Source organism: Leucoraja erinacea, chromosome 36, assembly GCF_028641065.1.
Source record: "Leucoraja erinacea ecotype New England chromosome 36, Leri_hhj_1, whole genome shotgun sequence".
NCBI lineage: Eukaryota > Metazoa > Chordata > Chondrichthyes > Rajiformes > Rajidae > Leucoraja > Leucoraja erinaceus.
In genome coordinates this window covers 4,405,226-4,431,751 of record NC_073412.1, presented here as the reverse complement: position 1 = coordinate 4,431,751, position 26,526 = coordinate 4,405,226, and the positions used below count along the sequence as shown (strand labels likewise).

Genomic DNA, 26,526 nt, shown 5'->3' with positions numbered 1-26,526 from the left:
GCGGTGAAAATGTTGTTTTCTGTCGATAATCTGTGGTGAAAATGTTGTTTTCTGTCGATAATCTGTGGTGAAAATGTTATTTTCTGTCGATAATCTGTGGTGAAAATGTTATTTTCTGTCGATAATCTGTGGGGAAAATGTTATTTTCTGTCGATAATCTGTGGTGAAAATGTTATTTTCTGTCGATCTGTGGTGAAAATGTTATTTTCTGTCGATAATCTGTGGTGAAAATGTTATTTTCTGTCGATAATCTGTGGTGAAAATGTTATTTTCTGTCGATAATCTGCGGTGAAAATGTTATTTTCTGTCGATAATCTGTGGTGAAAATGTTATTTTCTGTTCTCCCCTCAACGGCCATTGATTGGGAAACTAGTCTTGTCGGTACATTAGAAAGTCAGTAGACTTATTTTTAATAGATCTTTACTTACCACAATAATAAAGACAATTTTAACACTTCTGTACGTTTTTTGGTTTTGTTGTTGTAAGGGATTGGTCTCTAAAATATGGCCCGCGGGACACATTGGGCCCAGTGAGTGACCACAAAAATTTTCGAGCTCAGATTCGAGTCAATTAATCAATCAATCAATCAACCTTTATTGTCATCTTGCAAGCAACAGTTGTACAGTGCAAAATGAAAAGACGTTTCCCAGTGAATAGCGGAGCATCGCACATGAAATTTAAAACATTTCACACATAATAACACTAAAAACAATCCAGTCCCTGATGGAACAGTATAAATAGTTAAAAGCAGGTAAAACACAATGTTAAAATACAATAAACCAATCATAAAAATGTCCGGGGCAGCTGATTTGAGTGGCCAGTGCCAGTTATTAAAGTGTCCGTGCCAGCCGCAGAGTCAAGTGACTGTGAGTACAGAGTGACTGTTTTGCAGCCTCACAGCCTGTGGTAGGAAGCTGTTTAGCAGTCTTGTAGTCCAGGCTTTGATGCTTCGATATCTCTTGCCTGATGGCAGGAGATATCAGTCCGAGAGCTGTTACCCGTTATGTCCCTCGAATTGTCGAGACATCACAAGCACGCCGTGAAGAAGGGTGCAATCAAAGGTTATACAACTCTGCTCTATCGGGGTGCAATGGTGGTTCGGCGGCGGTTGCAATCAAAGATACTAGTGGAGCTCTGCTCTATAATCTTTGGTCGGAATGGGACGGCTGCGCGTTATAACATGCTATCGCTTCCACCCTCCCTCCCCCCTCTCCCCCCCTTCTCCCCTCTCCCCCCCCTTCTCCCTTCCCCCCCTTCTCCCCTCCCCTCTCTCTTCTCCCCCTTCTCTCCCTTCCTCTCCCTCCCCCCCTCCCCCCTCTCCCCCTTTTCCCTCTCTCCCCCCTTCTCCCTCTCTCCCCCCCTCCCTTCTCCCCTCCCCCCCATCTCCCTCCCCCCCCCCTTCTCCTCTCTCCCCCTCTCCCTCTCTCCCTCTTCCCCCTTCTCCCTCTCCCCCCTTCTCCCCTCTCCTCTCCTCTCCCCCCCTTCTCTCTCTCCCCCTTCCTCTCTTTTCCTCTCTCCCTCTTCTCCCTCTCCCCCCCTTCTCCCTCTCCCCCCCTTCCCCTTTCCCCCCTCCCCTCCCCCCTCTCCCTCCCCCCCTTCTCCCTCTCCCCCTTCTCCCCCTCCTCTCCCTCCCCCTCCTCCCCTCTCCCCTCCCCCCCTCTCCCCCCTCCCTCTCCCCCCCCTTCCACTCTCCTTCCCCCCCCCTCTCCCCCTTCCCCCTTCTCCCTCTCCCCCCTTTCTCCCCCTCCCCCTCTCCCCTTCCCCCTCCCTCCTCTCCCCTCTCCCCCCTCTCCCTCTCCCTCCCCCTCCCTCTTTTTCCCTCTATCCCCCCTTCTCCCTCTTTCTCCCTCTCCCCCTCCCCCTCCCTCTCCCCCCTTCTCCCTCTCTCCCTCTCCCCTTCCCCCTTCTCCCTCTCCCCCTTCTCCCCTCCCTCTCCCTCTTCTCCCCCTTCTCCCCTTCTTCCCCCTTCTCTCTCTCCCCTCCCCTCTTCCCCCTCTCCCCCTTCCCTCCCTCTCCCCTCTCCCCCTCTCCCCCTTCTCCCTCTCCCCCTCTAGATCCCCCCTCTCCCCCTTCTCCCTCTCCCCTCTGTATATATGTGTGTGTGTAGATATGTCCCCCTGTCTATATATACTCCCCTCTGTATACATATATATATATTTTTTCAATCTGTGTGTGTGTATGTATATGTGTGTATATATACATACACAGAGATTGAAAAGAAAAATTTATATATATATATATATATTTTTCAATCTGTGCGTGTGTGTATATGTATGTATGTGTATGTATATATATATACATACAAACACACACACACACACACACACACACACAGATTGAAAGAAAAAGGTTGCTAAACAAATTAGAGAAAATCTGAAGAAAGAAACTAGAGAAATATGTCAAGTCAAGTCACTTTTATTTATGTAGCACAGTGAAAGATTTTTCAAGCGACCACGTTTGGTCGCGCTAGACGCATGCAATCGCATGCTGGTGGGACAGACCCTTAACTTTCCTCTCACACACATTCATATAAATATATATATATGTTAAATTTAATTTTGTGCACAGTGTGTGTTAAAGCAATAGAAGGGAAACTGCACAATACAATGCAAGGGAAACTACACAAAGGTGGCGGCTGGGGAGGAAAGATGGGAGGGAAATGGGGGAACAGGAAGAAAACATTGACAATAAAATTAACTAAAATATGTGATGTGATAGATGCGCTAAATCACTGTTCCCTACAACACTGATGACACCAGACGATAGAGCGGAGTGCATAGCGGGAGGCATAAACAAATGGCGGCCGTGACGTTCCATGACGTTCCATCACGTACTACACGCCAGCCCATTGGATTTCGGAGGAGTGGTCTATCTTGCTCCTCTAGGATCTTTGGTTTATGGGATGGGGGATATATGGTATATGGGATGGAGGATATATGGTATATGGGATGGAGGATATATGGTATATGGGATGGGGTTATACGGGATGGGGGTATATGGGATGGAGGATATATAGTATATGGGATGGAGGCAGCGGTGGATTAACCATTAAGCAGACTAAGCACGTGCTTAGGGCACCAGGGCCAAAGGGGGCACCACAAAGTTGGGAAAAGGGTGAAAAAAAAACGCACCCAACAAGGTGCTAATTCCCAATTATCAGAAAGTGAAAGGTACTCAAAGACTTGTCAGACACTCATTGATGCTTATCCAGATGACATGAACAACACTTTGTCTACAGAGCTTCAGCAGTTCCATTCATATGTTCTTCATAAGTTTAAAACAACCAAGAAAACATCTTTCACTCACATGGAACTTTACAACACAATTACAGAAGACAAACTAGAGAGTGCCTTTCCAAATGTTGAAATTGCCATAAGAATATTTTTAACATTAATGGTCACCAACTGCACAACAGAGAGGTCTTTCTCACAACTGAAACGTGTAAAAAACCCAAATAGATCAGTTATGCTTCAAGAAAGACTCGACTCACTGTGTATATTAACAATTCAAGCAGACATTCTGAGAAGTATTAATTTCGAGGATGTTATCAGTGATTTTGCGAAAATGAAATGTAGAAAAATGCCTTTCAGGTCATGAATATTGGAACTTTGATACATTTAACTTGTGAAATATTAAAATCGATGTTGTATTGCATTTTTGTAGAACTTTATGTAGCCCAAGCTTGGCTTAGTTTGTACAGTATATTGTGTTATCATATGAATAATTTTTTGTACTGCTGCAACCTGCAATGAAGGGACAGAAGTTTAAGGGTAACATGAGGGGGGACTTCTTTACTCAGAGAGTGGTAGCGGTGTGGAATGAGCTTCCAGTGGAAGTGGTGGAGGCAGGTTCGTTGGTATCATTTAAAAATAAATTGGATAGGCATATGGATGATAAGGGAATGGAGGGTTATGGTATGAGTACAGGCAGGTGGGACTAAGGGAAAAAAGCTGTTCGGCACGAACTTGTAGGGCCGAGATGGCCTGTTTCCGTGCTGTAATTGTTATATGGTTATTGTATATCTGGTCAGACAGGTCAACAACTAAAATGGACTGGGTCAGTGTGGAAAGGAGGGTGGCACCAAGATTGGTCAGTGCTTAGGGCACCAGTGAGCCTTAATCCGCCCCTGGATGGAGGATATATGGTATATGGAATGGGGGTATATGGGATGGGGGTATATGGGGGGGGTATATGGGATGGGGGTAAATGGGATGGGGGATATATGGTATATGGATGGGGATATATGGGATGGGGGTAAATGGGATGGGAGATATGGGATGGGGGGGGGTATATGGAATGGGGAAGATATGGGATGAGGGGTATATGGAAAGGTATATGGAATGGAGATATGGGATGGGGGGATATGGAATGAGGATATGGGGATGGGAGGTATATGGGATGGGGGAATATATGGGGGAGGGTATATGGAATGTGAGATATGGGATGGGGGGGAATGTGGGATATGGGATGGGGGGGTTAGGGGGAGGGAGTTTTGGCAGGAGGGGATTGTGCGGTGGAGGGGGGGATTTGTGGAGGGAGTATTTGGGGGGAGTGGAGGGGATTTAGGGCGGGGAAGCAGAGGATGGTGAGGAAAGGGGGGCATGGGGGGGGGGGGGGGGGATGATGGAGACAGTTGCTGGGGGGTGACAAGTGGGAACACCAAGTTACCAGTATTAGAATCTGATCGGTACAGAAGGTGCTAGTGGGGAGAGATGAAGGGCAGATGGAACCAGATAGGGAGGAGGTCCCTGGGTAAAACGTGTAGGTGTTAGGCGGATGGTGTCTGGGGAGGGGTTCTCGTAGATCCCTATGCTCCACAACACTCTCAAGGACCCTACCATTCACGGTGAAGGTACTTTAAGCCCCTGTCCCACTTAGGAGACCTAAACAGCAACCTCTGGTGACCTCGCCCTCCACCCAAGGTTTCCATGAGGTCACCGGAGGTTTTGGTCACTCTCCCGAATCGTTGAAAGTGGTCTCCGCGTGGTCGGGGCTTCATCTAGGTTGCTGCTATTTTTTCATCCAGTGTATATAGCATCTGACCTTTTTTTTCACTCATGTACTATTAATCCTCTCAAAACATATTTTCTATGTCCTGGATGCCAAGATCTGCAGTTTCTTTTCTCTCCATTTTACTTCATCAGGATTAATTGCTAGATCTAATTTCCCTCTTTGATTCAACTTTTCATTTTTATTGTTAGTCTTAAAATGCTTAAAGGGCCTGTCCCACTTGGGCGACCTAATCCACGAGTTTAGAACGACTAGCTATGAGTGGAAAATTATCACATAATAAAATGATGTCATGTTGGCATTTTTTTTCTCTGGCCAGTAACCGACCTACAACTTCCATCACGACCTACTACGGGATGTTTTATGTCAAACCCTATAGTGTGTTGTGTCCTGTTGATTTTTATTGTATGGCTGTATGGAAATTCATTTCACTGTGCCATCAGGCACACGTGACAATTAAATCTATCTTGAATCTTGAATCTTGACCTACCTACGAGTAAAAAGTATCAATTTTTTCCATGCCGACCTTTTTATTTACTTGTGGACATTTTTTATCAGGCTGGAAAAAACGCCGCGACCTACTTGGGGCCACGAGTACGCGGAGACCATTCACGAGCATGAGGAAGAGTTACGAAGACCTCCTACGACCTCGTGAAGACCATGCTGCGAGTATGAGTCAAGGGCAAACTCGGCAGAGGTCGCCAATTAGGTTGTGAAAGTGGGATAGGGGCTTTAGGACCAGCATATTAAAAACCCAGTATAAATGCAACCTACAGTCACATCATTCTAATGAAAGTGAATGTGTGAGTGAAGAGATTCACAAAGTTCCATTTTGCCCAGCACTATAGTTGGAATCCAGACAAGAATATTTGATTCACACAAAGGGTAGTGGTTGAATGGAACGAGTTGACTGAGGAGGTATTTGAGGCGGGGATTAACGCAACGTTTAAGAAACAATTAGACAGGTACATGGATAGGACAGGTTTAGAGGGATATGGACCAAACGCGGACAGATGGGACAGGTATAGCTGGGCCGGTCTGGGCAAATTGGGCCGAAGGGCCTGTTTCCATGCTGTATGACTATAGGTTTTTAACAAATGTAACATAGACAAATGTTCTCATTCAGCGTGTTTATTACAGACTTGGAACAGTTGTTAAATTGATGAAAGCACAGTCTTTAAGGCCTGTGCGAAAGGTGTCACTGCATATGTGGGTGGACAAGACAAAGAGCACAAGCAAACTCATCAGCGGCCGGGTGAACACTGGTCTTTCAATTGTTGGCACTGCTGTTGACACTGCTGCAGCAGCTGCTGACATTGTTGTTGGCATTGCTCCAGTGTCTTTGATTGCGGTTGCCCCCCCTGCTGCTGCTGCTGCTGCTGCTGCTCCTCACACAACACAATCACTTTGAGTGCTGTACCTTTCTTCACCAGCTCAAATGCTTCTATTGCTTGTTCCAGAGGCATGCGATGTGTGATCAATGGTTTCACATCTATTTTCTTTGAGGCCAACATGTTAATTGCAGTTGGCCACCTAAAATACAAAATAAAAAGGCAGGTTTTCTTTTATACAGCACTATAGTGGGAAAGCAGACAAGAAGAATATTTAAATCTATACTCATTGTACAATATAGACACAGAATGCCGGAGTAACTCAGCGGGACAGGCAGCATCTCTGGAGAGAAGGAATGGGTGATGTTTCAGGTCGAGACCCTTCTTCAGACTGATCGACGTTGGTGAGGCCACATTTAAAGTCTGGTGTTCAGTTTTGGTCACCTTGTTATATGAAAGATGTATCTCGACCCGAAATGTCACCCATTCCTTCTATCCAGAGATACTGGCCGTCCCGCCGAGTTACTCCAGCATTTTGTGTCTATCTTCATAGGAAAGATGTTAAGCTCGAAAGGGTGCAGCAAAGATTTAAGAGGCTGTTGCCAGGAGTTGTGGTCCTGAGTAAGAGGGAGAGGTTGAATGAGCTAGGGATTTATTCCTTGGATGGCAGTTAGATGAGGGGGTAATCTTATAGAGGTGTAAAAGATCATGAGAGAAATAGAGAGGGTAAATGCACATACTTTTTTACTCAATAGGGCAATGAGGAACATGGGGACATAGGTTTAAGGTGAGGGAGGAAAGAATGAATGGGCAATTTTTTTTACACAAAGGGTGGTAGGTATATGGAATGAGCTGCTGGAGGAGGTAGTTGAGGCACAAGGTATCACAACACTTAAAAAACATTTGGACATGCACATGGATAGATAGGATAGGTTTCATAGAAACATAGAAAATAGGTGCAGGAGTAGGCCATTCGGCCCTTCGAGCCTGCACCGCCATTCAATATGATCATGGCTGATCATCCAACTCAGTATTCTGTACCTACCTTCTCTCCATACCCCCTGATCCCTTTAACCACAATGGCCACATCTAACTCCCTCTTAAATATAGCCAATGAACTGGCCTTCAAGGGATATGGGCCAAATGAAAGCAGGTTGAAACTAATATACATGCATGTTGGTCGACGTGAGTAAGTTGGGTCGAAGGGCCTGTTTTCGCACTCCATCTCTTTGACTCTTCATATCATTTAATTAGAATGAATGATCCCAAGAACACAATCAAATATTCATTTACAAAGAACCCCAAAAATACTACTGTGAAAAGTTAAATATTTTATATTAATATCAAACCCAGTCTGAAGAAGAGTTTCGGCCCGAAACGTTGCCTATTTCCTTCGCTCCATAGATTCTGCTGCACCCGGCTGAGTTTCTCCAGCAATTTTGTGTACCTTAAATATTTTATGTTTTCAGTATGTTATTCTTCCTTCTGCACAATTTGCAATGGGCCTGGCAGTCACTGCCATTCAGAAATCCTCACCACAATCAAAAAGATCATTCCCCATCAGTACCCCGTTCCTGCCTTCTCCCCATATCCCCTGACTCCAAGGGTCTCAACCCGAAACGTCACCCATTCCTTCTCTCTAGAGATGCTGCCTGTCCCACTGAGTTACTCCAGCTTTTTGTGTCTATTTCAAGAGAGAATAGTTGTTACTTTGGGGTACTTACGTGTTGCAGTATCTGAAAACCCCTCGGATATCCAGCTCTCGGGTTATTGCAGTTAGTAAAGGGGCATTTGTCGAAGATTGGCCCATGCCAATTAATACCAGTACTCCTCCTGGCCTGGTAGCCTAAAGAAGAAAGAGGTAAGCCAGATAATCAACATTTCTTCATTCTAGAACAATACATAAAAATTGGAGTTTACTGCTTTTCCTACTCGTTTTCCTTTATGAAGGTGAAGGAAAAATGGGAAGAAAAAAAATTAGGGGGGCCGATTATAATGCATAACCACAACGTGGGTATCTGATCTGAAGCTCATTTCATAGTCAAACATGATATCAAAGTTGCAACAGTGATGTGGAGTAGAGACAAAATCAGTGGTTGGCTGGGAATCAAAGAAAATGGCTTAAAGGGCCTGTCCCACGAGCATGCGGCAAGCGCGACCAAAGTGGAAGCGGGGGCCGTGCGGAGGTCGAGTGGGTGACGTGAAGTTCGAGCGAAGTCCGTGGGAAGTTCGCGCGTGACGTATGGTGTCGAGGCGGTGCGTACGGCATCGAGGCAGCTGCGGGCCGGTAAGCCGTTGCCACGTGGAATTTTTGAACACTGTCAGTTTTTCGGAGCCCCGCGCGATGTCGGGACCAGCTCCGCACAACTCCATACGGCTCCGGCGATCGAAGTGGGACTGGCCCCGCGAGGCCGTACGGCTCAAGCGACCACGTTAGGTCGCGCTTGCCGCATGCAGTCGCATGCTCGCGGGACCGGCCCTTTAGTCCATCCCAAAATAGGGGAAGTTGCTGCTCATCTATTCGAAATATTGAAAAAGTTTGACAATTTAGAAGCACTTAATGAGAAGGTAGTGAGGTAGACCTTGGTAAAACTGACATGATGTTCTTAGGTGATATTGCCAAGGCACCACCATGGAGATAAGTTAAAGATGTCTGCCTTAGTTACATTGTTGGGTAATACCAGAAGGACCAATGTTGAAAGTAAATATGTTGCAGGGTAGTCACCAGCTCACCACATATTCTTTCAAGATTACATGGTTAATGACAGCACCATTGTGATATTAAGTTTTATCTTCAGAGAGTTTCAAATGAGGTGCGTGCAATATTCATGCCCTGGAAGGTTGAAGATTACAAAAAGTTGTGAACACTGCCCACTCAATCTGACCTCCCCACCATCGAAGGGATTTACCGGAGCATCATCAGAGACCCACACACCATCCTGGCCACACACCACACAATCTATTCCTCTCATTATTTTAAGCACATCTATAAGCCTGAAAACTGTAGTCTAGGTTCAGGAACAGCTTCTTCCCTACAGCCATTAGGCTAACAAAAACACTAAAACCTCAAATAAGCTCTGAACTACATAGACTATTGTTCAAGAAGGAACTGCAGATGCTGGAAAGTCGAAGGCAAGCGTTGTGTTTTTCCTTCGCTCTATAGATGCTGCCGCACCCGCTGAGTTTCTCCAGCAATTTAGGCTATTATTGTTATTATTGCACTAATAAGGTCTGTTTGCTATGTGTATGTGTGTGCCCGTGTGTATATACACACACTGAACTTTTTTTTCCTCATTTATTATATTGTGTACCATGTTTTCATATTCTGTTGTGCTGCTGCAAGTAAGAATTTCATTGTTTTATGAATGAATAAGTTTATTGGCCAAGTATTCACATACAAGGAATTTGCCTTGGTGCTCCGCCCACAAGTGACAACATGGCATACAGTGAGTTAAATAGATGCATAAAACATTAAACATTAATAATAACAATTATCTGGGGCCTATGACAATAAAACACTCTTGACTTGAATAAAGTTTAGTAAGGAAATGAAAACATCAGGGGATCAGGGGGTATGGAGAGAAGGCAGGTACGGGATACTGAGTTGGATGATCAGCCGGTGCATGATCATATCCTGAATGGCGTTGTGCAGGCAGTCGAAGGTCAGTGGTCCGAAATGGCAGAAATCTACTCCTGCACCTAATTCTCTATGTTGAAACTAAAATTGTATCAGTGAGCTGAGATAAACGCTGCAAGGCACAGTCAATATAATCATGGTCAGTTTTGGTCATGGTGATGCAATATGGATTCAGAAAATCCCTATGAATCTGAGCTTCTTCAATTCTCCTTCATCAATGTTCATGAAACTAAAAAGGTTAAGCTTGTCAGCTGCCTTTGCCAGGTAGAATTGCCTCAGCACGTTAAAAAGCTGTTTTTAAGTCAAGACATAATTGATCGCTGAAATTTGCTTGGTTTTGCTGCGCTGTTGTACTTGTGATGTTTTTTAATTTATTGTTTGAACATGTACAGACACGAGTTGTATGTTCTGGGCCTGTTTTATGATGTCTTGCATACAGCATAGGTCAGACAGTCAGAATTATCTTTTATCATGGTGGAAATGTCAACAGACTAAGGATAGATAGGTCAGACAGTCGTCTTTTATCATGGTGGAACGAGACTAGAGGGCATCGTTCTAACGAGGGGAGCAAGATTTAGATGTGTGGTGTGGGGCTGTTTTTTCTTTACACACAGAGAGTGGTGGGTGCTTGAACTGCTCTGTCTATGGTGGCAAAGGCATATACAATAGTGGTGGTTAAAAGGCTTTTAGTGAGGCATTTTAAATATTCAGGGGATAAGGAGGGATATGAATCAAGTGCAGGCAGCTGAAATTAGTTTATCTTGGCACGTGTTCAACAGAGACATTGTGGGCCAAGGGCCTGTTCCTGTCCCTGTCCCTGCACTGTTGAATGTTCGATTTTCCCAGGGTGGAGATTTGTATGCAAAACTTTGACCATACATCAGTTCCACAGCTTTAATACTCACATAGATTCCAGTCTGGATACTTTGTTCTGCTCCGGTGGAATCAATAGTTACATCTGGCATGCCACAAAGACTAGACTTCACCTTCTGTGCCAATTCACGAGGGCATGTACATTTTTCCACTTTAAAGACAGCAGCAGCACCCATGCACTTTGCCATATCCAGTCGCTCCTGTACCAAGTCTGGAACAATTTAATGAGCTGATGAGACCTCAAATTATTAAAGTGTGTATGACCAATTTGCCTTTTTAACTTTTGCAGAATATCACAACGTTCCCACTCACTATGGACTCTTTTCACACTTCAATGAAAATACTGACACGAGCAATAAAAATAAAATTAAACTTTTCTTAAATTATACAAGATGCTGGTAAAATGAACTCTAGATGAGGTTATGCTCATTTAAAAAAATGGCACTCAAATACCTAATTTAACGACCAATTAAAAGGGGTTCCTCTAATGTAAGGTGCAGCCAGGGGAGGTGTTGGAAGATGATACAATATTGGCATTTAAGTAGCATTTAGACGCACATAAATATGTAGGGAATGGAGAGAAATGGATCACGAGCAGGCAGAGGCGGCTAGTTTCATTTGACATCATTTCCACAAATATGTAGTATAATGTTCTATGTAGGGATGGGATACTGAGTTGGATGTTCAGCCATGATCATATTGAATGGCAGTGCAGGCTCGAAGGGCCGAATAGCCTACTCCTGCACCTATTTTCTATGTTTCTATGTAATCTTTAAGGGACGTATGCAATTCCAAGTCTATGTATCTTATCTGTCCTTAAAGCAGCCAAGTAATCCATTCAGTTTCATGGGCTTGGCTTGGGCCAAGCTTGGGCTGCTTACAACCCAGTGGTTTGGTTTTCTTGATTATCAATATTAATTTCTCTAACTTCAATGAACCCTCGCAACCCTCTCTCTCCTCCCCCCCCCCACCAGCTTCAAAGTCGTCTTGAGTCTCATTGTCTGCAGCATTCTCACCTAGCACACACAGCTAACGATGGCCTATTTCCTTTATCATCGTGACTTTTTCGCATATCTTTCATTCATTTGTTCTATATTCCTCTACTTCACTGTCTACACCTCTCGTTTCCCTCTCCCCGACACTCAGTCTGAAGAAGTGTCTCGACCTGAAACGTCACCTATTCCCTTTTCTCCAGGGATGCTGTCTTACTGAATACTGAGCTGAGTTACTCCAGCTTATTGTGTCAAAGTTCAGTGGGTAATTATGGACTGGGCAGTAAACTGCGATCCGAGTTCTATGAACAATGTTTTAAAACCTTACCGGTAACAGCAATGGGACCTGCCCCCATGCTCTTGGCAACAAGCAGATTCAGAAGTCCAATTGGCCCTACATAAAAGACAGAACACACAAATATTTACTCCAAGGTACATTTTGTATTCTCGCAGTTAATGATAATTTCTGCTTGCATGCGTGTATGTGGGGTGGGGTGTGTGTGAGTGTTTGTGTGGGTGAGCGTGTTTTTGTTGTCATAATCAATTTGTCTCAAGGTCCAATTTTGTCAGTGCCCCTCTTTTGGTTAATAATATCAGTGGAAAGAGATCCGCATTAGAAACTACATACCTGCTCCCATGATGAGGATCTTGTGACCCATCTGTACCCTACCTCTGCGACAGGCATGGATCGCGACAGACAGCGGCTCAATCAGTGCACCTTCCTCATAACTCACACACTCTGGAAGCCTAAAAATGGGAAATTATAAGCATTAAACTCTTCTTATTGGAAACATATAATTCAATAGCATGAAGCTTTCCGTGTCATTCGTCATTTTTAGCGTTGAGTGATGTTGAACTTAAAATGGAATATGAACAACATTCAGAAACCTCCTGTCCACTAACCTGTCCACTATCATTAGCTCATTTGTAGCAGCAGCTATCATTGTAGCTATGCTTACTATATTGTATTAATATATATATATATATGCTTACCATATATATACTAAATGTCATATCTATAAGTGTTTCTAGACAACAGTCGTTTATTAAATGGAACATGATTGTGCTATCAATTGATGATAAAATAGGTTAAAAGTGATTTAAATTAATACAATTCCATGGCATGTAACATATGCCATACATTATCTATTGGTTTGAAAGTTTATTCAGAAGTCTGTTTAAGGATATTCAAAAACAGAATGAATTAGATCTCCTGATACTCCATTGATTGATGTTAATAACTAGCTTAAACTGTACTTTAGTAATTGACGGAGTGAAGTCATACATTGACTGTTTATTGCCTTCCTGCTACTTATCCTAATGTTTTGCAGCACAGTTGTAATTACTAGAAAATCTTTATTTGGCTGCTCGTGCCATGAATTGAAAAAAAAAAGCACAATTCTATCGCAGCTTCAGGAACAAAAAGTCTTGGGTGTGCATGCACATAGATCTTACAAGTGGTAGGTCAACAAAACAATTAAAAAATAGCATAAAGGGCCTGTCCCACTTACGCAATTTTTTCGGCGACTTGCCGCCGCCCGTCATAGTCGCAAAGGCAGGTCTCCGACAATTTTCATCATGTTGAAAATCCAGGGGCGACCAGAAAAAGGTACGACTCTTTGGGCGACTACTCACGACCTTGACATGTTGACACGTGATGCTTGTTTGGTTGTGAGTAGTTGCCCAAAGAGTCGTACCTTTTTCTGGTTGCCGCTGGGTTTTCAACATGTTGAAAATTTTCGGCAACCTGCTGCAACTATGACGGGTGCCGGCAAGTCGCCGAAAAAAATCGCGTAAGTGGGACAGGTCCTTAAGATGTAAGAAATGAAACCGATTTGCAGGAAAATCTAAGCATGGCCTTGATAGGGCCTTCTTCTATGATGTGATAGTTCTGTAATTTGAACAATAACTTATTGGAATAGTTAATTTGTAGCTGTCTTTTACCTAATGTTGTAGTGACGATTAAGTCCTCATTTTCGAATGAATATCAATGTATTCTTCAATAATTTCATCACTCCCTCCGCAGGTAGCTCTCAGTCCACCATAATATGTTGCCTTACATAAGACCCATGTTAGTGGCAGGTCCCTTGAACTAATTATTTGCCTAAATTCTATCTCTGCATTTCATAAAGGCATGTGTACATTTCAAATAATTAATAAGTTTAGGTGAAACTTAAACGCAAAACATAAACTCAAATTATCCTTGAGGCTTAATTCACCCTTAATTTCAATTTATGAACAAGTCAGTGGTCTCAGCTGACGCATAATATTAATCTTGTCGTTGCCCAATATTTAATCTATGCTAGGGACAATGGTGAGTGATGTTGGTGAGGCCACATTTTGAGTATTGTGTTCTGTCTGGGCACCATGTTATAGGAAAGATGTTGTCAAGCTTGAAAGGATACAGAGAAGATTTACGAGGATGTCGCCAGGACTGGAGGGTCTGAGCTATAGGGAGAGGTTGAGCAGGCTGGAACTCCACTCCTTGGAGCGCTGGAGGATGAGGGGTGACCTTATAGATGTGCTTAAAATAATGAGAGGAATAGATTGGGTAGATGCACAGAGTCTCTTGCTCAGAGTAAGTGAATCGAAGACCAGAGGGAGTAGGTTTAAGGTGAAGGGGAAAATATGTAATGGGAATCTGAGGGGTAACTTTTTCACACAAAGGGTGGTGGGGGTGTGGAACAAGCTGCCAGAGGAGGTAGTTGAGGCAGGGACTATGTCAACGCTGAATAAACAGTTAGACAGGTACATCGATAGGACAGGTTTGGACTGATATGGGACAAACTCTGGCATGTGGGACTAGTGTAGCAGGGACATACTGGCCGGTGTGGGCAAGTTGAGCTGTATCACTCTGGCTCTATGATCAGCCTTTATTTTCATTCCCAACCTTGAGATGGCCACGGGCCAAGCAAGTAAGTAATCATGAGCGAGCGACTTACTTGAAGCAGTAATTAGCATTGTGGACATAGTACCGACATAGGGTCCCGTCGTCGGGAGGAGTAGCACAGAAAAAAATTGTTGAAGAAAGATTGTAACGTCCAATTTTGCAATAGTCACAATTCTCTCGAGGAACGCCAGGCTCAATGGTAACTCTGTCACCTGCAGTGGAGGAAATACTTGAGATAAATGCATGCATGTTTTCTTCCAGCAAACAATGACTGTTTATTAGTATTACTGGCACAGAATGTAATATTTATAGTCAATGCCTACTATGTTCTGTTGTGCTGTAGCAAAACAAGAATTTCATTGTCCTTTCATGGATACATGACAATAAACTCACTTGAACTCACTTGAATTTGAATATTTGTATTCCCTTATCTGGGGCAAGGCCTAGTCTTTTCCCATCCCAAGTATTAGTCATAGTCAAGTCAAGTCAAGTCAAGTCAAGTCAAGTCAAGTTTATTTGTCACATACACATACGAGATGTGCAGTGAAATGAAAGTGGCAATGCTCGCGGAACAACAAAACAACCAAACAAATTATAAACACAATCATAACACACATATTATTTTACATAATAAATAATAGAAGGAAAAACGTTCTGTACAGTTAGTCCCTGGTGAGAAAGGCGTTTACAGTCCGAATTGCCTCTGGGAAGAAACTCCTTCTCAACCTCTCCGTCAATTAGTTAACTATTCTTATTAGTCAATCAAAAGAAAGCCATTACGATGTTAATTTCCAAATAGGCCAATGATGTTATTTCTTTACGGTGAAATCATCAGCTTACTATCAGTGTCACCACACAGTTCTGTAGGCTCAGATCTTCTAAACTGTGTGAAAATGTTGCCTATTGCTCCTTTTTAAATGCCCCCCCTCACCTTAAACCTATGCCCACAGAAGTTTCACATTCGGGTACTCTGGTGAAAGCTACCTAATCCACCACCCTCATGATTTTTTTAATACCTCTTTAAGGTCATCCCTTAGTTTCCAATGTTTCAGCAAAGGAAAGATCCAGCCTCTCAGACTTCTCCTTATAACTCTAACCTTCCAGGTCTGGCAACATAAAATCTCTGCAAGGTTAAGACACAAAATGCTGGAGTAACTCAATGGATCTGGCAGCATCTCTGGAGAAAATGGATAGGTGACGCTTTGGGACAGAGCCTTCTTCAGACTGATTGTAGGGATATGGGAAGTTGGAAGCACGAAAAGACCAGGGCAAATCAGGGTCGACATACACAGGAGTCACCTAAAATTAGAGAATTCTATGTTCATACTGCTGGAGTTGTAAGCTACCCGTGAAATATGAGGTATTCTCCCTCCCATTTGCGTGTAGCCTCACCTGGCAATGGAGTGGGCCCAGGACAGAAAGGTCAATATAGGAATGAGAAGAGGAGTTAAAATGGTTTGCAACTGGGAGATCCAGTAGGCCAATGTGCATTTGAGACAGTAGCAGAACCCAGTCGCAGCAGAGGTGTTCAGATAAAACCCCGATGAGACCGATGAGTTTCAGTGACTAGTTAGAACTGACCTCAAGGGCCAGAGTTAGGGTGGGAGATTGCAACCTTCACGTGGTCCGCCCTGTTTCAACGAATGCAATTAACCCGGCGTGCACAATCAAATAAGATCAAATAGAACAAGTCCTTCAACTTTAGACTGTGCACGCCATACGCAGGAAGAAGAAGAAGGGACAGAGTTAATTGCAGATTCAATATGATCATGGCTGATCGTCCAACTCAGTATCCTGTACCTGCCTTCTCTCCATACCCCGATACCTTTAGCCACAAGGGCCACATCTAACTCCCTCTTAAATATAGCCAATGAACTGGCCTCAAATACCTTCTGTGGCAGAGAATTCCAGTGATTCACCACTCTCTGTGTGAAATCCATCTATCCATCCATCTATTCATCTATCCATCTATCCATCCATCTCCGTCTATCTGTGTGAGTATCTGACTGCCTTGCCTGCCTGTCTGTCATCATCCCTGTCAACTCTGTAAGAACTTTGAACTTTTCTGTGAGCTCACACCCACTCATTTCCCACAACCTGTGACAAATCTTTTGCGAAATCTTTCTCCATACACCAAACCCACCCAACAATCCCAGGTAGCAATCTGCTAAAATGTCGCTGCACTCCCTTTGTTGCAGGTAAATCCCTCCTGAGTGAAATAGGACCTGTACGCAGTATTTCAGATGGAATGTGTAGGAAGGAACTGCAGATGCTGGTTTAAACTGGTTTAAAATGGTGGAGAAACTCAGCGGGACAGGCAGCATCTCTGGAGAGAAGGAATGGGTGACCTTTCGGGTCGAGACCCTTCTTCAGACTAGAGTCAGGGAAGAGGAAAACAAGAGATATAGATGGTGAAGTAGAGAGATGTAGAACAATTGAATGAACGAATGCAAAAATGATGATAAAGGAAATAGACCATTGTGTTAGCTGTTTGCTAGGTGAGAACGAGAAGCTGGTGCGACTTAGATGGGGGAGGGATGGAGAGAGAGGGAATGCAGGGGTTACTTGAAGTTAATGAAATCAATACTCATACCACTGGGTTGGAAGCTGCACAAGCGAAATATTTCTCCAATTTGAGCTTAGCCTCAACTCTGACAATGGAGGTGGTCCACCATCTCCCAGTTGCCAAACACTTTAATTCCCCTGGTAGACAAAAATGCTGGAGAAACTCAGCGGGTGAGGCAGCATCTATGGAGCGAAGGAAATAGGCAACATTTCGGGCCGAAACACTTCTTCAGACTGATGGACTCCCCTTCCCATTCTCACACTAACCTTTCTGTCCAAGGCGTGCCTCCTCGTATACAGTATATCATATGCAACTCACTAGGGCCATGTGTAATTGGAGGAATCCCTGCATTTATACTCAAACCTGTTAGCCACGGAGCATTTGCCACTTACTTTGTTACCTAACTGTTGCTGAATCTCAATGTCGACACTCCAAATGCTATTTTGCACATTGAAGCTTTTCGGGATCATGAAGACATTGCATACATATTCTTACGTTTCTTCCTATTTTATCGTGAACTGACCTACTTTGAGATTTGTGACTCCAGACCCCAGTTTGAAAACAGTCCCCGCGGCTTCATGTCCCAAAACCATTGGTTTCTTCACAACATACTCTCCAATTTTTCCATGTTGCCAGTAATGGACATCGGAGCCGCAGATCCCAACGGAATGCATCTTCACCAGAACCTCTGAAAGGCAGTAGGTGACAATTAAAACAACGTTACAAACTGGAAAACATCGCATGGCTGAAGAAAGTCTTAAAAATTTAGATGTAATTTTTTACTTTTTTTTTTAATAACGCTGTTAAGAATATTCAGTTTAAGAGAAAGAGTGCATTTGATTTTAACTTTGGTTTGAGATTTATTTTTCTGTTTAGAGAATTTAAATCATTTCTGTCGGTCATATGGACTGATGAATTTTCCAAACCAATAATACAAACACGGCTGACTTGCTGCTGATGAGCCCAGAAAAATGGTACTCTTCATCCCTGCTTAATTCCAAGCCACTGCCATGAGCATGTTTCCAGCAGTAGAGGGTCTGAGCTATAGAGAGAGGTTGAGTAGGCTGGGACTCTATTCCTTGGAGAGCAGGAGGATGAGGGGTCATCTGATAGAGGTGTAAAAGATCATGAGAGGAATAGATTGGGTAGATGCACGGAGTCTCTTGCCAAGTGTAGGTGAATCGAGGACTAGAGGACATTGGTTTAAGTTGAAGAGGAAAAGATTTAATAGGAATAAGGAGTAAGCCATTTAGAACGGAGACGAGGAAACACTTTTTCTCACAGAGAGTTGTGAGTCTGTGGAATTCTCTGCCTCAGAGGGCAGTGGAGGCCAGTTCTCTGAATACTTTCAAGAGAGAGCTAGATAGGGCTCTTAAAAATAGTGGAGAGATGGGAAGAAGGTAGGAACGGGGTACTGATTGGGGATGATCAACCATGATCACATTGAATGGCGGTGCTGGCTCGAAGGGCCGAATGGCCTACTCCTGCACCTATTGTCTATTGTCTATTGGAAACTGAGGTGTAACTTTTTCACACAAAGGGCGGTGGGTGTATGGAACAAGCTGCCAGAGGAGGTAGTTGACGCAGGGACTATCCCAACATATAAGAAACAGTTAGACAGGTACATGGATAGGACAGGTTTGGAGGGATATGGACCAAATGCAGGCAGGTGGGACATGTTGGCCGGCATGGGCAAGTTGGGCCGAAGGGCCTGTTTCCACACTGTATCACTCTATGACTAGAGTCTCTATGACTCTAGGTCCCAAATGCCAGGGAGTGGACATTTCTGCAAGCCTGTCAAAGGAAGAGGTGAAAAAATTTAATCAGGTCCAAGAACGTCAGACAGTCAGAACTTTACTCAGTCACTCTAAATTATAATTTATTCAATGGGTTTAGTTTACTCATTTTACACAGATTGTTAGTGTGGCGTAGTTGATGGTGAGATGCATGTGGTCTAGTGCTCTGGTATAAATCCAGAAGCCACTGGTTAACAAATATTGTAACAAGGAAGCCATGTGCCTAAGCCAGTACATAACCTCCGCGCCTTCAAGACTTGCAGAGTGCCTCCTCGTAGAAACACATAGTAACTGGGACCACCTTTGATCCCGGGTGAAACGGTGGAGGAATATTGGTCCCAGAGATGCGACGTGCAGATCCACTGGTGTGTGAACATGCCCTGGAGTCCACCAACCATGTCCTACGCTCTGGGTCAAACAGCACCACGAGGCTCAAGAGAGCCAAAGGCATTGGAGCTGGAGTCCCTATAGATGGTTAGCTGATCCTTCTGGCAACTCCTGCAATCAAGTGGCCTCCGGATGTAGCAGCCACTTTCTTCCTCTGCAATCCGCCTGTTAGGTCAAGAGGGGACACTGCAGATGCTGGTCAAGCCTGCCCTTCTAATTAGCTGTCTGGGCTTGCGGCCAAACCAAATGGAAGGGTCTCCAAGCAGGACAAAGCCATAGCCGCGCCATCATGTCACTCAAATTGATGGAAGCCAACCAAACACAAAGATTGCAGAATTGAACACCCAGTTTGAAATGAACGTCACAATTTTTCCTGGGAAGTTTGAAGACATATTTAGCAAAATGAATGGACAATTAGATTTGTAAAAATCAACGCAAGATGATGCTTGACACTAATTGTGCTTTGAGTGAACTGATCAAAGTACAAGGAAAATTCACTTTAAAATGAAAAAAAAATGAAATGATTCAATTTATTGTCATTGTCAGTGTACAGTACAGAGACAACGAAATGCATTAATGTATTTTTATAGATCTGTTAAAATTAAAAACCAGAATACTGAAACATCTGTACTGTAGAAATATAGCATCTATTGCACTCTCGTTTTATACATGTCTGTATATTTATTAAATTTTTCAAGAGAGAGTTAGATATAGCTCTAGGGCTAACGGAATCAGGGGATATGGGGAGAAAGCAGGAACGAGGTATTGATTTTGGATGATCAGCCATGGTCACATTGAAGGGTGGTGCTGGCTTGAAGGGCCGAATGGCCTACTCGTGCACCTATTTTCTGTGTTTCAAGAGTCAAGAGTCAAGAGTCAAAATAGACCCCAGACACAACACAATTTACATTTTACATAAACATCCATCACATTGCTGTGATGGAAGGCCAAATAAACTTATCTCCCACTGCACTCTCCCCCCCCCCCCCCCCCCCCCCCCCCCCCCCCCCCCCCCCCCCCGTCAGAGTCAAAGTCAAAGCCCCCGGCTGGCGATGGCGATTGTCCCGCGGCCATTAAAACCACGCCGGGTGGTGCGAGGTCGCACACCGGGTCTTGGTGTTAGAGCCCCCGGCGTGCGCTTGCAGAGTCCCGCGGCCATTCCAAGCCGCGCGGGGCGGTGATGTTAGGCCCCATGGTTTCCATGGTTCTATACATGACTCACATCAAGTATCTTCCATTTTCGAGAGGGGACAATGGTGAAACGTTAAGGACCTGCAGCCCGAACCTAATGTTTGCATCCATTTATCACCTTGCAGATCAGTACAATAGCATGACGTTTATTGTTGAACATGTATTTCTAAGGCTTGCCGTAGTACCAGCCACAGATTCATAAATGATAATGGGAGAACAACAGAGGAAGCCTTTCTTCAGGAGGTTTTTGAAGGACATGCTTACCGCCAGCTCCTGGTTCCGGAATTGGGCGTTTGTCCTAAGGAGAGAAAATAAGTACTTTTTACATAAGTTAATACAAATAAATCTTGCAATAGAAACAAATAGATGTTGGTATTGGGGCCATTATTCTCAGGTATACCAAGATACAGTGGAAAACTTTGTTTGCATGCTATCCAGTCAAATCATACTAGACACGCATATGATCAAGCTATGCACAAGTTTGAGAGATGAATACCAGAGTGCGGTATATTGTGTTGCAGCAGTGCAGTTACAGAGAAAGTGCAGATTTTAAAAAGTGCATGAGCCACAATGATGTAGGTTGGGAGATTGGATCTACACTCTTAGTTTCTGAGAGGAACATTCAGTAGTTTAGTTCATTGTCATATGTACCGAGGTTCAGTGAAAAACTTTTGTAAAACATCAAAAAACATTGGAAGAGCTGCTCTTCTTTTTTTTGTTTTACAATTAGATAGTTGGGAATGTCTAGGACCAGAGGTCATAGCCTCAGAATTAAAGGGTGCTCTTTTAGAACGGAGGTGAGGAGGTACTTTTTTAGTCAGAAGGTAGTTAATAATCTGTGGAACTCATTGCCACAGAGGGCTGTGGATGCCAAGTCAGTGGATATTTTTAAGGCAGAGATAGACAAATTCTTGATTAGTACGGGTGTCAAGGGTTATGGGGAGAAGGCAGGAAAATGGGATTAGGAGGCAGAGATCAGCCACGATTGAATGGCAGAATGGACTCGATGGGCCGAGTGGCATAATTCTACTCCTATAATTTGTGAACAATTGTAATTCGGTTGTATTCAACCACATTGTACCCCCCTTCAAAAAGTGAAGGTTGGCATTAATGGGTAACGTCACTGGCAATACTGTGTCTGTGTTGTGTTTAGCCAAGCCGTGTCACAATTAGAAATCATTGTTGCATGAAATATTCATGTGCATGATCTTTGGGCCTCCCTGGTTATACCAGTTTGTGTTTTTCTTTAAAAAAAAACAGGTATATAGACGCTACATGTTGAAGATATGAGATTCGTCTTAGCAGGAAAATCAGAGCAATTTTTAAAGACATGGTCTCCATTTATTGATTCAGTACAAGTATAGTATTGTGCAACACAACTCTGGAAATAAACCGATTCACAAACTGGGTGATGGGTGTGGTGAGATATGAAGCAGGTATATCCACACACAAGGGACCCTTTTTTTCTTTTTCCTCTATTTTTTTCTCTTTATTTTTCTTCCTTTTTTAAAAATTATTTTATGGGTCTTTGTCTTGTTCACCCCTGGACTACACAGCTGGTAGTCTAGTGGTTACATATCACTAGTTCCTTCACTCACCCTTTCTTCTCTCTGTCTATCTTTCTTGTTAAATTTAAAATAGAAGTTGTACATGAAATGTATTTGGTCATATGCCGTGGTTTATATTATTGTACACGGCTTCTAAATAAAAATACAAATTAAAAAAATAAAATAAAAAATAGGTGTATTCGATTTCATCTTTCAGAAGTGAATATGTGGGATGGTCATGGTAACACAAGATATACAAGATCACATTGTATACAATTCAGAGTATACTAAAATGACTACATATAACTTAAAAAGGGGGGCACATTCATAGAAACATAGAAATTAGGTGCAGGAGTAGGCCATTCGGCCCTTCGAGCCTGCACCACCATTCAATATGATCATGGCTGATCATCCAACTCAGTATCCCGTACCTGCCTTCTCTCCATACCCCCTGATCCCCTTTAGCCACAAGGGCCACATCTAACTCCCTCTTAAATATAGCCAATGAACTGGCCTCAACTACCCTCTGTGGCAGAGAGTTCCAGAGATTCACCACTCTCTGTGTGAAAAAATTCTTCTCATCTCGGTTTTAAAGGATTCCCCCCTTATCCTTAAGCTGTGACCCCTTGTCCTGGACTTCCCCAACATCGGGAACAATCTTCCTGCATCTAGCCTGTCCAACCCCTTCAGAGAATTTTGTACGTTTCTGTAAGATCCCCTCTCAATCTCCTAAATTCTAAATTCTAAATTCAGTTCATCATTGCCGCCTGCTCTCCTCATTTTCAATTTAAGTATTATCCACCTATTCATAGTGACTGCTACAACAATTTCTCTTTTTGAAAACATTCCAAATCCTAACTACTCGTTGTGTATAAAGATCTTCTGCGACACGTCCAGTTCCTTTGCTGCTTATTTTAAATCCGTGCTTCTGTTCATTGACCTTACAGCTGTTTTTCTCTTTGCTCTTCACTATTTTAAATACCTCTTTGTGGCTTTCTGTGATGCAAACAGACCCTTTCAATCTATCAAGTACTCCCAGTGGTAGAAGCTGGAGTAGAGGTCCCTCCAGCTTGACGTCACTGCATTTCACAATATGACCATGGCTCATCTATGCTGACCCCAACTCCAACTCGGTACCAAGTTCCCCATTATCCTCGTTTCCTCCACCTCATTATACATCCTCATTCCCTAGATTTGTTCTGGTTGGTAGCTGTTACACTTTAAAGAATCATACGATGTTTCCACGATGCAGAGATCAAGGCATGAGGGCATATACTGCCCGTGCTGACATAGAACAACTGGGTACGGGAACAGGCCCACAATGACCATGCTGAACAACGTGATGCCAAGTTAAATTAGTATCCATATCCCTCCATTCCCCAGGTGCCTATCTGAAAGCCTTTTACATTTCACTATTATATCTCCCTTAATGCCACAACCACGGCAGCACATTCCAGGCACCCACCACTCTGTGTAAAACAATTGCCCCACACACCTGTTTTAAACTGGGCCTGCTCACCCTTAAAGCTATCGTAAGTGAGAAGGTCATCGGCCCATCAAGTCTACTCCACCATTCAATCATGGCTGATCTATCTCTCCCTCCTTCTCCCCACCACCCCTGACACCCTTGTACTAATCAATAATCTATCTATCCCTGCCTTCAGTCTGAAGAAGGCTGTCAACCCAAAACGTTGCCTATTTATTTAGCTCCATAGATGCTGCCTCACCCGCTGAGTTTCTCCAGTTTTTTTGTCTACCTTAAAAATATCCACTAACTTTCTTTGCCTCCACTACAGCCTTTTGTGGAAAAGAATTCAACAGATTCCACAGAAGCCCTCTAGCCTTTGGACATTTGCAAACTTGACCAGATCACATCAATGACATATAAGACCCTAATACCAGTGTTTGATACACAAGATGGCAAATGAACTGCAAGATCAGACTGTGTTATATTATCTACTGTCCAAAATGATCAGAGTAACCCCGGAAGATCGCAAAGTGACTCCAGATGTTGACAACTCGAAATTAAAGCAGAGGATGCTGCAAATGTTCAAATCAGACAACTCTGGAAAGAGAAACAGTTGACTTTTCAGATTACCAGTTTTATATCGCCTGGTCCATGCACGACAAGTGCTAAATTCTCCGACATCTTCGAGTTCTTTTTCTTGCAGCTGGGAGGAATTTTGGATACGTTCAAAGGTGGCTGGAGAAGGAGACTGGGCTGCAGGCTTCCTTTACCACTGAAACAAAATTATCATTGGTCAACTTTCTCTGCCCAACTGTCTTTCTGGTATCTTTCCTTGATCCAGCCTGTCTGTACAAACACGCACACCGCACAGTTTAGACGGTATAACGTCTTTAGCCTAGTGCCGGGAGTTTTTTTTTTTAACGCAATTTGCGTCACAAATAGTAACGGGGTTACCTTTCAAACATGGGATGTCTGCTCCTGTGACATGCACAGTTGTCACGGTTTACTGATCTGGACTTGATTTGCTCACCAACCACCCCCCCCAAAAAAAATAGTAACCAATAGCACAAAATATACTCTGTTGTCCCTAATAAGGAAAATTAGCAGCCTGAACAGAACCCCCCAAACTCACGACTCAAATATTCCCCCGAAACGTTTCAGATTCACATCACCAATCTAGAGTGGCAATCTTAACAGCATCTTAATACTAGTATTAGCGAGCAAGCTGCGAAAGAACATGTTGTTTCATGAAATAACATGAAATAACAACAACACATCGTGACAGACACTGATCACACACACTGCTAGTGTTTCACAAGAATGAAACGCAAAGAGCTGGAGGAACTCAGTGTGAGTCAGGCAACATCAGGGGGAGTGGAGGGCAGACAAGGTTTCAGGTTCGGGAACCCTTCTTCACACCAGACTAGGAATTTCGTTTGCCCATTACCACCATAGATGCTGCCTGATCCACTGAGTTCCTCCAGCACTGTCATCATCTTGAGGCAAAATAGACCAGTTGGGAGCGAAAACATGTCAATAGACAATAGACAATAGATACAGGAGTAGGCCATTTGGCCCTTCGAGCCAGCACCCAGCACCGCCATTCAATGTGATCATGGCTGATCATCCCCAATCAGTACCCCTTCCCTGCCTTCTCCCCATTGACTCCGCTATTTTTAAGAGCCCTATCTAGCTCTCTCTTGAAAGCATCCAGAGAACCCGCCTCCACCCGAGGCAGAGAATTCCACAGACTCACAACTCTATGTGAGATTTGATTTGCCCTATTTGATTTGACTGTGATAGAAAGACTTGCTGGATGTATCCAGTGGATTGGTCAGTATCTACGGAGAGGGAAGTGTCTCCAGACAGCACCTTGTAATGCACAACAAATGAAAATCAGGGGGAAAAATTGAAGACGCTGGAAATCTGAAACGAAAACAGAAGAAGTACTCGAAGCTGAGACACAAGAGATAAAGGGACATTGAATAGAAAGCAAGGTACCAGTGGGGGAACTTAGGATGGGATACCATACCATATCACTTTCTTTACCCCAGGGGGATATTGGTCTGCCACCATTCAAAAGATAACAAAGATGCAAAGCATTGAAAGTGCCATGTGCACTATAATAATTGTTAAATAATAATGACATTTCAGTGACCAGCATCAGTGGTGGGAATGGACAGGTGATGTTTCGGGTCAGAATCTTTCAACGGATTGGGTCAGTTCAGTTTAGTTTATTGTCACGTGTACCGAGGTACAGTGAAATGCTTCCGTCTCGTGCTCACCAGCCAGTGGGAACATCCTCTCCACATCCACTCTATCCAAGCCTTTCATTATTCTGTATGTTTCAATGAGGTCCCCCCTCATTCTTCTAAACGCCAGCAAGTACAGGCCCAGTGCCGTCAAATATTCATCATAGGTTAACCTACTCATTCCTGGGATCATTCTTGTAAAATCCCATAAAATAATACAGTGAAATTAGGAATAACCAGCTTGTTTAAGAAGGAACTGCAGATGCTGGAAATTCGAAGGTAGACAAAATGTGCTGGAGAAACTCAGCGGGTGCAGCAGCATCTATGGAGCGAAGGAAATAGGCAACATTTCGGGCTGAAACCCTTCTTCAGACTGGTTTTGTACATGGGAGGTCGTGTCTCATGAATCTGATTGAGTTTTTTGAAAATGTAACCAAAAAGGTTGATGTAGGCTGAGTTGTAGGTATGGTATACATGGATTTCAGTAAGCCATTTGACAATGGTAGACTGCTCTGGAAGATTAGATCATATGGGATCCAAGGAGAGGTAGCTGAAAGGATAGAGAATTCGCTTCAGGGAGGAAAGC

The 26,526-nt window shown here is 43.6% G+C and overlaps 2 protein-coding genes and 1 long non-coding RNA gene across 3 annotated transcripts in view; 2 read left to right on the top strand and 1 right to left on the bottom strand.

Moving 5' to 3' along the window:
• The window catches only part of LOC129713469 (uncharacterized), a 7,094-nt gene extending 1,315 nt beyond the window's left edge, over window positions 1-5,779 (top strand). Inside the window, exon 2 of the long non-coding RNA XR_008726248.1 lies at window positions 5,569-5,779. This is a non-coding gene — a long non-coding RNA (uncharacterized LOC129713469). The remainder of the gene's footprint in view (window positions 1-5,568) is intronic.
• Window positions 5,780-6,133: 354 nt separating this feature from the next.
• LOC129713464 (sorbitol dehydrogenase-like) lies at window positions 6,134-24,566 on the bottom strand. The gene is made up of 9 exons (XM_055662511.1): window positions 24,319-24,566; window positions 20,938-20,971; window positions 17,823-17,987; window positions 14,786-14,945; window positions 12,472-12,590; window positions 12,172-12,237; window positions 10,884-11,062; window positions 8,066-8,187; window positions 6,134-6,543 (listed from the first exon to the last, which is right to left on the bottom strand). The coding sequence occupies exons 1-9, from the start codon at window positions 24,367-24,369 to the stop codon at window positions 6,255-6,257; spliced, it is 1,185 nt and encodes a 394-aa protein (XP_055518486.1). The 5' UTR covers window positions 24,370-24,566; the 3' UTR covers window positions 6,134-6,254.
• The window catches only part of LOC129713467 (dual oxidase maturation factor 1-like), an 80,857-nt gene continuing 62,372 nt past the window's right edge, over window positions 8,042-26,526 (top strand). The window contains exon 1 of the mRNA XM_055662516.1: window positions 8,042-8,202. The gene's annotated coding sequence lies outside the window, so the exon portion shown is untranslated. The remainder of the gene's footprint in view (window positions 8,203-26,526) is intronic.